The sequence below is a fragment of the Anneissia japonica genome, unplaced genomic scaffold, assembly GCF_011630105.1.
Source record: "Anneissia japonica isolate Jap-2015-1 unplaced genomic scaffold, ASM1163010v1 scaffold287579_len849171_cov184, whole genome shotgun sequence".
Taxonomy (NCBI): Eukaryota; Metazoa; Echinodermata; class Crinoidea; order Comatulida; family Comatulidae; genus Anneissia; species Anneissia japonica.
Window position 1 is genome coordinate 810,906 of NW_022755335.1, and position 9,587 is coordinate 820,492.

Sequence of the window (9,587 nt, forward strand, 5' to 3'; positions counted from 1 at the left end):
TATGTTACTTTATCATTACCGGGTATGTGGTATCATTTAAATCATTTTTTTAAATAAATTATATGTATTTTGTACCTATTAGGAGACTCTAAGATTGATTAATTTAGGGAACCCCTAAATTGTCAAAATGGACCACTTTCGAAACTTTTTAAGCGACTCTTGACCTCGCCCACTTTGCTCTCATTGGGGGCATCGGGGAACTCGCTCCCCGGGGACACCCCTGGTTCAATTACCATACAGTAACAATAAATAGAGATAGCATTACAGTTAAATTTTTTTTTTTCATTTTTCTGTACTGGGTCGTGTTCTAAAGCCAGTTTCCTCAGTAGTTAGTTACGTTGGTTCGGCATATCATGTAGTTGGTCGACAATTGTCTTTCTGTCGGCGTATGCGTAGCTATATTCCGCTTGAGATGTACAGGTACCTAGCTGCAACTCATCATACATGTCACCGGGTTGGTTTTCGAATCCAGAAGGAGATCCCATATCCGCATACCCAGTACTGCCATTGTATAGTCCAGCTGGTTGTTGAAAGTGTGATGCTTGTGGGTTTTCCATCGGGATTTCGTAGCCGGAATACACACCTATCTCGGCTGGAATGCCACTCTTTCTGACCGGGTTTGCAGGAGGGTGCTTGATGCCTTCTGGTGATTCGTAGGCTGGTGGGGCTGAAGGAATCATCGAACTATCTAATTTTGCAAGAAATAAATAAGCATCATTATTATCAACCAAAGTGAATCATTAAGTTGTCTTGGAGTTTTAGTGTGCACATGTCAAAAGTATAATAAAATCATATGATATTATGCGGTTGTCTGTATCTATAAAGCCATGTGCAGACTATCAGATTTTATTTTACGAAAACAAGAGACATGCCTAAATATGGCCGTGATGACATTAAATCATGAAAAATATATAGGCACATCATGGCTATATATGGGCATACAACAGTTTTTTGTTTTTTTTTTTTTTTTTTTTTTTTCAAAGAAATTGGAATAACCTGGACAGAGTTTTAAGTGCTATTATTAAAACATTGTTGATCCACGGAAATAAGAACGGCCTGATCAAATACAACAAAATATTCAATAATTGTTTAATTGATAATAATTACAGTAGTACTTCGGGAACAGTTTTGGCGAATAAGGCAGTTAAGCTCAGTTGAAAGAACATTGAAGTTCGCTTCATCGATACGGCAGTAGGCGATATTTTTCTCACTACAACATTTCTTGAAATTAATAAAACTCCACAAATTGTGCAGAACATAAGCGTATAAATTTGCTTTCTTCATCATAGGCATGCGTACTTTACTACGAAAGGACTTACGAGACAACTTATTAAACCTAACCTAATATACGTACCTACTGAGTATGGTTTGATAGCACATGCTACAGTCGTATGATTGTCATGTGTTTGGTGTTTTTTAGATTTTATTCTCCAGCAAATTACACAGCCTACGAACAAACCAATTATTAGCGTAATTGCAATGACGCATAGAAGAAATATTATCCAATCGAATGCTTTCTGTGTTGACGCTGGATTTGTCGGTAGACCTACGTTCATTTCTGTAATTGTGTTGGCAATACTGACTGTAGGGTTCTGGTGGGACAGGATCGTATTAGACTGAGATATACTTGCTCCAAAGCTAGATGTGGACTTAGATGATGGGGTGGGTGCCTGTGGTTTTGTCGTTGTCACTTCTGGAAGAAAACATTATTTAGGCTAACTATAGCAGTGTACTAATTGTGTAGTTTGCAAAACACCTAATTCATATCAAGAGGTATGACCGTAGGAGGATATATATGAAATTACATTTTATGAAATATGCCTTACCATCTTTTTGACAAATGACACCTCTCATCATCTTTTTGTCCATTGACTTCTTCTTTTTTATTTTATATCTATCTGCCTTAACCTCCATGAATGTGGACTCGTCGGTATGAATATGGAAGTCATTATTAAAGCACATGCACTGGGTACTTTGTAGCAAGAAGCTGCTGACATTATCTAAATCGAGACTTACATCAACCCAGTAGTTGATATCACGACCAATGCCAAACGCTTTTGCTGCTGCATTGTCCAATACCACTGCGTCAATGATGACTGCAAAGTGTGTGCCTGTAGGACAAAACTGGACTGCCTCTGATCTTGAAGTGTCATAGTCGAATGGAACGAATTCAAAAGATGGAGAATCTGAAAAATATTCGATAATAATTGGATTATGGTACAAGCTGTTTTGGGATGTTAGTCGCGGGCACTCACTACGTCGTACGACGAATCCAATTCTCATGTAAGGGCTAAACGAAGCGATGTCTGCTCATTGTCGGTGGCCGTCTCAACGTGGTGTTGTGTTCTTTGTAGATTTGCGTCAATTCGAGACCGTCGGGGACCGTGAGTACCCGGCTTAAGTTAGAATTGATTGTCTAAAAGCAAACCTTGTTTGGTAAGAGACAACAGATGAAATATCAAGTTAAAAAGAGGAACAGAAACTTTAAAAATAATATTTTGCCGGAGAAATTTCATGTAAATTAAGTGGTGGTACCAATTGCAGTTGAAGCTTTGGGGACAAGGTGGTATACTAGTAGTAGTAGTAATAGTAGTAGTAGTAGTAGTGGTGGTAGTGGTAGTGGTAGTGGTAGTGGTATTGGTAGTGGTAGTGGTAGTGGTAGTGGTAGTGGTAGCTGTAGCGGTAGCGGTAGCTGTAGCGGTAGCGGTAGCGGCAGCGGCAGCGGCAGTAGTAGTAGTTAGATATTTGTGTAATAATATTGGTGGCGATGGTTCATGTTAATATCATGTTGATAAAATTATAATTATACAGAATAATAATAGGGTCTACTTACTTTCATCCAATGTCATCATCCGAAACAATATATTGTAATCAACATCAATCCTGAGAAAGTAGCAATTAATACAGTAAGGCTTGAATATCATAGTTAAAGCATCCTTATTAGTTAGAATGCATGAGGTATAATACGTTAATGCAACCACCAAATGATGTTTATAATAGGCCTATAGTAATACCAAAGGAAACCGAGAAAGAATGCATTACTTTTTGCATAATCCGTAACTCGTTGCCAACATCGACCTTTCCGCTATTAGCCCCACCCATTGGATAATGTTGCTAAGGTCTTACAAAGGGACAGTGTAAAAGCATACGCAAACAGGTGCGTTTGTTGGACAGCACGTGTGTCTTTGAAACACGCGTGCATTAGTGGCCCTGGTTTGAGTTTTCAGCTGTTAAGTTTGTTTGATACTCCGGAAAGAAAAGAAATGAAGGACAATTACGTTGATCAGATGACCTGATAGATATTATTTAACTTTAGGTGTAGCTGCACTACCAATATTCGATACTTAGCACTCTATTTAGTTAGCAATAGATTGACGAGTATGACTACAATAATATTAGAGGCACGATTAGAAGCATAAAAGGAAGCAATTTAACGTTTTCCGACAATTTGAACTTCCTACTCTTTGAAACCCCCGAAATAAGGCTTTAGGTTACACAATAGATGGAAAGAGAATATTATTGCTAATTTCAATGAAATGACAGGAAATTTAAAATTGATATGCATGGATATTACATATTGTTAAATATAGGCTATATTATATAGGCTATATATATGGATATTACATATGGTTTGATATATATATATTATATATATATTTATATATATATACATTACATATTACATATTACATATTGTTAAATATAGGCTATATTATATAGGCTATATATATGGATATTACATATGGTTTGATATATATATTATATATATATTTATATATATATACATATATATGTATATATGTGTGTTTGTGTGTGTATATATGTGTATATATATATTATATAATATATATATAATGCAGATTTGCTGCATAGTACTGTAAACACAATATAAACAAATAGATATATAATGATAACAGTGCTCAGAGAGGAACATAAAAGATGATATTATCGTATCAATCATTTTTAGATGTTTATAATATTATGTCCACAGTGTTACGTAATGATTTAAATTTATCTTGAAGGTTTATTATAATTTCTACTGCTATTTATACAGCTTTTCCTAGAAGTTGCATCTCAACCATATGAGAATGTATTATAGTTGTATGATGGAATGATCAAGGATTGAATAAGTGGTATATTCAATTCAATTCAGTTTCTTTTATTGCCGCATATGCATTCATGGGCCGATATCCGCATTTTTGTCTTGTATACAAAATAAAAAAAGAAGAGACAAATTAAATGCACTGTCTACAATAGCCTATTAATAACTATATGCATTAAGGGGTAGGGATGTCACTTCACTAAGGTCCTAATGACCCGCATACCCCACCTAACCGAGCTAGTAGGGTAGGAATATTACTCCACTAAAGTCTAGCGGTATTAAAGTGCATTATCGTCATTTGAGATAAATTAATTTTAAAAGGTAATGTAAAATGTCTTACTTGCATCGAGAAACTAAATCACCTCGTCCACAATTTACACCACCTGGTCCACCACCTGCACCTGGACTGTGTTTCTTTCTAGAATGCTCTAATTTAGCGGCACCTGTTAAATTACATCCCACTGAAGTTACAATGTATACACAGATGACGATGTAAGGATATCGTTTCATTGTAGCCTGCAATTACAAAAGTTTGATTATCAACGCTGTACAACGTAGGCCTAACACCCATTAGGCTTATATTTAACATTTAATTATAACAAGATAGATATTCTAAGGTGTAACAAAAGTTATACAATCAAATTTAGTGATGGCTATAAATAATAAATTGTTGAAAATTAACAACAATTATTAAACCAAACATTAACTATACCAGTACACGCCCTATGTCTGTATACTGAATAATACAAGCAGGCGTTTATGGGCGACACGGGCGATTAAATATATTTCTTTTGGTCGAGGTGTAAGATTAATTGTTTTCAAATTTTCGTGAACTTTGGCCTTGACCTTTTATCTTTTCACTCGAAATGTATTCAACCTTTTGTAGACGTATATCTGCCAACATCTATTAATTAGTATTTGCGTACTCTTATTAATAAAAAGACAGACAGACAATACGACAAATTGTTGGATACTCCTCGGATAGTAACATAACGTACTAGAACACACACCTTTAGATTGGTGGCATTTAAAAAAATCAAAAATGAAAAAAAAAGCAAACAAACGTAAGCTTCGTAACCTGCCCTAAAAAAAACACCATTTTTTTTTATACAGTTCAAGTAATTCTTAAATAAATAATAAGCACAAATGGTGCTGCTATGATTAACCAGAAGAAATTGGCTATTGCTAAAACTTACCTGTTCTTTTTAGAAAGAGAATAGTGCAATACGGGGGTCTTCAGATATATTTTCCAAATAACATTCAAATCCGTTTTTCTGTGCATAATATATATTGGTATTGGGTGTCCGGTGATGGGCCTCGACGTCATACTGGATGCCTTAAAACGATAGTTCAGACACCATTTAGACGAAGCGTAGGAACAATTCAGCCACAGTTTTACTTATTAAGGAAATCATAACAACTTTCGGAAAGATTGATCATCAGACTAACTTTTTCCATATGAAAGGAGAACGTAAACTAGTGACAAAGCAATATCGATGAATGATGCATTGTTGAAGGAAGAATGCATTCTAAAAGTGATTCATTGTCCATCACTAACAATGATGCTAATTGGTTTTATTGACAATAAACAGTGACAATACAATAATTTTACTATTTGTACAAACATTAAGTCTTTGATTCATAAGAGAGAAATTAAGTATATCTGTGCGGTATATAAAGGCTACTACTAGGCCAATGAAGATAGTAAGATGATGTTGCTGTTAAGGTCTGGTTGGACAGTTCACTTGAAAGATAGGTAAACTAAACCAATCCACCTTAGTTGGCAATGTTGTTTTCTTCTTTTTTCGGCGCTGCTAATTATAATAAGCCACTTTGTATTTTGAACTCGCGTGCCACAGAATTAGCCAATCACTGGAGATGACATTTTCTCATCAAATAAAAAAATTGAAGTTTGCATTCAATAGGGAATATTAAATAAAGCCTAATATTCAATGTTTTGGTCTCATCACAATGGTTAATATCTTAAAGTGGATAGTAAGGGGTGTTGCCTCTTTAATGGTGTCTAGTGCTTGACATTTAAAACAAGTGTTGAAAATATATATAGTTTTCACATCCCATTACAAGTTATTAACAATTGACTACGTGAATATTATTATGTTAAAGTGATAACAATTAATTGTATGAAAATTAACATATTTTCGAATACACTATTGTACAGTACCGGTACCGATAAGCAGTGCACGGTTTTTTTGTGTTTTTTTTTTTTTTTTTCTTTTTTCTTTTTTTTTAGACCTTTTTTTTTTCTTTTTTCTTTTTTCATAGACCTTCTGTACATAAAATGAAATAAACATTCGCTAGATAAACTCGTGATTAACTCTCACGGATATCTTCCAAACTAATGTTAGAATTATTTTCTGTAAGTTTATTATCTAGGCTTATTACACAGTAGGACAATTTTGTAAAAGGTGAACTAGATTTAGAAACTAGGCCTATGACGTGCTGTGTGGACAAGCGGCGACCGCAAAAAACTGGCATTTTACACGATACATACTTTCTCTAGACCAGGGAACAGTGTGAAATTACAAATTTCACTGTTCCCTGGTAAGACCTCCCTCTCTATCACACATAGTTTGCAACGGACACCGCGTTATACAAAACGCTTGTCCGTTATATTATATTTTTTGTTACTTGGTACTGCTATAGCGCTAATTATTTCTATATTATTACAAAGCGCTAACTACTTTCCACTAAAATGAACATTTCCCACTTAAGTACAGCCCACCCTAACAAAAACCAACAGAGCATGGTTTATTGAATCAAATCAATGTCAATAAAGGATTAAACGATTAAAATGAAATGAGTGATCGGTACAGTAACTGTATACTACAGCAAGAGGTAAAACACCTATGGTATCGTAATACCTCATCGGGAGTAATATCGCTTAGTCTGTAATAGTATGGTATTGTCATAAAGGAAACACTCATTGCTTACGTCATATTTCCTCGTGGTGTTCTGATAGAAAGGCAATACTGTTTTGTTTATAAATTATGTCCTTACGATGATTAACACAAAAATCAGTCAAACCACGGCACCTTTGACATGTGGCATTTAAATCATAACTTTCAATAACTAATAAAACCGAATTCGATCCAACTCGACCACAAGTCAACTCGGCCACAGTCAACTCGACCACAAGTCAACTCGGCCACAAGTCAACTCGGCCAAAAATCAACTCGGCCACAAGTCAACTCGGCCACAAGTTAACTCGGCCACAAGATCAACTCGGCCACATTTGTTATTATTGCTGTTATTACTGTTATTATTGGTGTCATTGTTATTATTATTGTTGTTTTTATTACCGTTAGTTTTAATATTAATTATTAGTCTTAGCATTAACATTATGTATTGTTTAAATTCTTGCTGATATTATTATTGTTACAATATAAATAATACAAAATTCTCGATTTTTTTTTATTCATATTATTATTATATATTAGTCTTAGTATTATTATTTTAATAATAGTAATTTTAAAAATATTGTTATTGGTGTTTTATTCGTATTTTTCTCATATTATTATTATTATTATTATCATATTATTTATTATTATTATTATTATTATTATTATTATTATTATTATTATTATTATTATTATTATTATTATTATTGTTGTTGTTGTTGTTGTCACCTTTATTATCGATATTATTACCCTATTATTATTAAGTAGGCCTAGTATTATAAGTATCATAATTATTATTATTATTAATAATTAGTATTACTATTATTATAAAAAATAAACGTTATCTTTAATTTATTATTGCTGTTATTATTGCTATTATCACCTTCAATGTTATTAACACTAATTAGTATTATTAAAATAGATATTTAAATATCGTTATTATTACCATATTATTACTATTAGTATTGTTAAAATAAATATTACTATTAATATTGTTGTTGTTATCACCTTTATTATCGTTATTAAGGACTGAAGTCTGTCACTCAACAATACCAATTGTTCCTATTGTGGATAATTGATACTAGATGCTGCACCCCACCTGATTTTAACGTAGGCCTAATTCTCAGGCGTGGTTCTGAAGAAAATAGTATCAAAATGCACGCTATCGTGCATTCATTTGATCTTAGTCGGATTCAAAATAAATTTTTAACATTTAAAAAATCATAATGTGGTTTTTCTATTTCAATTTTTTATGATTAGATCTACAGTATGTACTCATGTTTTATGTCAGTATTTTAACGTAAACAAAATTAAACGTTAATATATGTGTTTTTCTTAATAATTAAGATTGCTTAAATTGTTAATGTTACAATTGTCAGATTTTATTCCATTCCGTAAGTGGCGGGATTTCTCTGTTGAATAAGAGTACAGGGTGAAGAAATGTATACAACGATCTCACGACGATGAGACGATGATCAGAATTTTACTAAAATATACTGTGTACTTCATTTTAATCATATTGAAGAAAAAGGATGCAGAAACTGTAATATTTACATTTTATTTTAATTATAAATAACTTGTGGCCGAATTGACTTGTGGCCGAGTTAACTTGTGGCCGAGTTGACTGCAGCCGAACTTTTTGTGGCCGAGTTGATTTGTGGCCGAGTTGACTTGTGGCCGAGTTGACTGTGGCCGAGTTGACTTGTGGCCGAGTTGACCTGCTTCCATAAAACCTTATTTGGAATTGTTCAATTTTTCGTATTATCAAATCATAATTTTTGAAATTTAAGATTTATTAATAATGTTGATTTTAGAAATGGTGATTTATTCTGGCCCCAAAACCTAGACGAAAAAAATAAATGGAACGTTGTTCGAGGAGAGTTTTACTTCTAGGAATTATTGTGTATAGTCAACTGCAGTCTATGGTATTCCTATGATCTTTTAATTTATATATTTCATGAATATCTACTGTATCTAGATAAACCATAATTATTACAATCCTCAAGATGTGGCCGGGATAATCCTCGGAATAGGTCCAGTACATTTTGCAGGGTGAGATCCATGGCTAAATGGAAAAAAGGATTAGCCTTTATCTTGTGATTAATCTCTTAGGTTATCACACCTACACATAAGCAATCCTTGACCGATGCACATTTATTTTATAATGTTATGCCATAAATTATATAGTGGGCTACGAATAATGTTGTATTTCATGATTTTGAACATTTTCACGCTTTTCCAGTTAAAATTGGATAAATACTTACGAAGATATAATATTAATCACTGTTTTTGGTAAGGTTTTAGTCAGCTATTCAATATAATACCTTACACCCCTCTGCCGATAGCCATTCAAGCAAGGCATTACCCATCAGCCAGAGATGAATAGAAACGCATTTGCCAAGAAGATGCAATTGTTTGTGGGCCTAGGCTATATTACTATAATTATAAGGAGGTGTTCTGATGGACATTTTTAGGGAACTATGTATTATACACTTTACAATTATTATTATTATTATTATTATTATTATTATTATTATTATTATTATTATTATTATTATTATTATTAT

The 9,587-nt window shown here is 33.2% G+C and overlaps 1 protein-coding gene across 3 annotated transcripts; it reads right to left on the bottom strand.

Moving 5' to 3' along the window:
- Positions 1-212: 212 nt before the first annotated feature.
- Positions 213-5,637, bottom strand: LOC117123388. Of its 3 annotated transcripts, none has more exons than XM_033269287.1 (6): positions 5,299-5,637; positions 4,443-4,618; positions 2,834-2,883; positions 1,827-2,186; positions 1,355-1,693; positions 213-667 (listed from the first exon to the last, which is right to left on the bottom strand). In XM_033269287.1, exons 2-6 carry the CDS (start codon positions 4,610-4,612, stop codon positions 330-332), a joined length of 1,257 nt encoding a protein of 418 aa, XP_033125178.1. In that variant the 5' UTR covers positions 4,613-4,618; positions 5,299-5,637; the 3' UTR covers positions 213-329. The 3 variants fall into 3 exon arrangements, with proteins under 3 accessions (XP_033125178.1, XP_033125176.1, XP_033125177.1); XM_033269285.1 differs by having other exon boundaries at positions 213-688; positions 5,299-5,627; XM_033269286.1 differs by lacking the exon at positions 5,299-5,637 and adding an exon at positions 4,815-5,227 and having other exon boundaries at positions 213-688.
- Between the last annotated feature and the right edge of the window lie 3,950 nt (positions 5,638-9,587).

Excerpts from the sequence above, each read along its gene's own strand:
- LOC117123388 (XM_033269285.1), bottom strand. The coding sequence starts at position 4,612 with ATGAAACGATATCCTTACATCGTCATCTGTGTATACATTGTAACTTCA. Across the intron at positions 1,694-1,826 it reads TGTCATTTGTCAAAAAGATG|AAGTGACAACGACAAAACCA; the intron begins GTAAGGCATATT and ends GTTTTCTTCCAG. Across the intron at positions 689-1,354 it reads TATCAAACCATACTCAGTAG|ATAGTTCGATGATTCCTTCA; the intron begins GTACGTATATTA and ends TTGCAAAATTAG.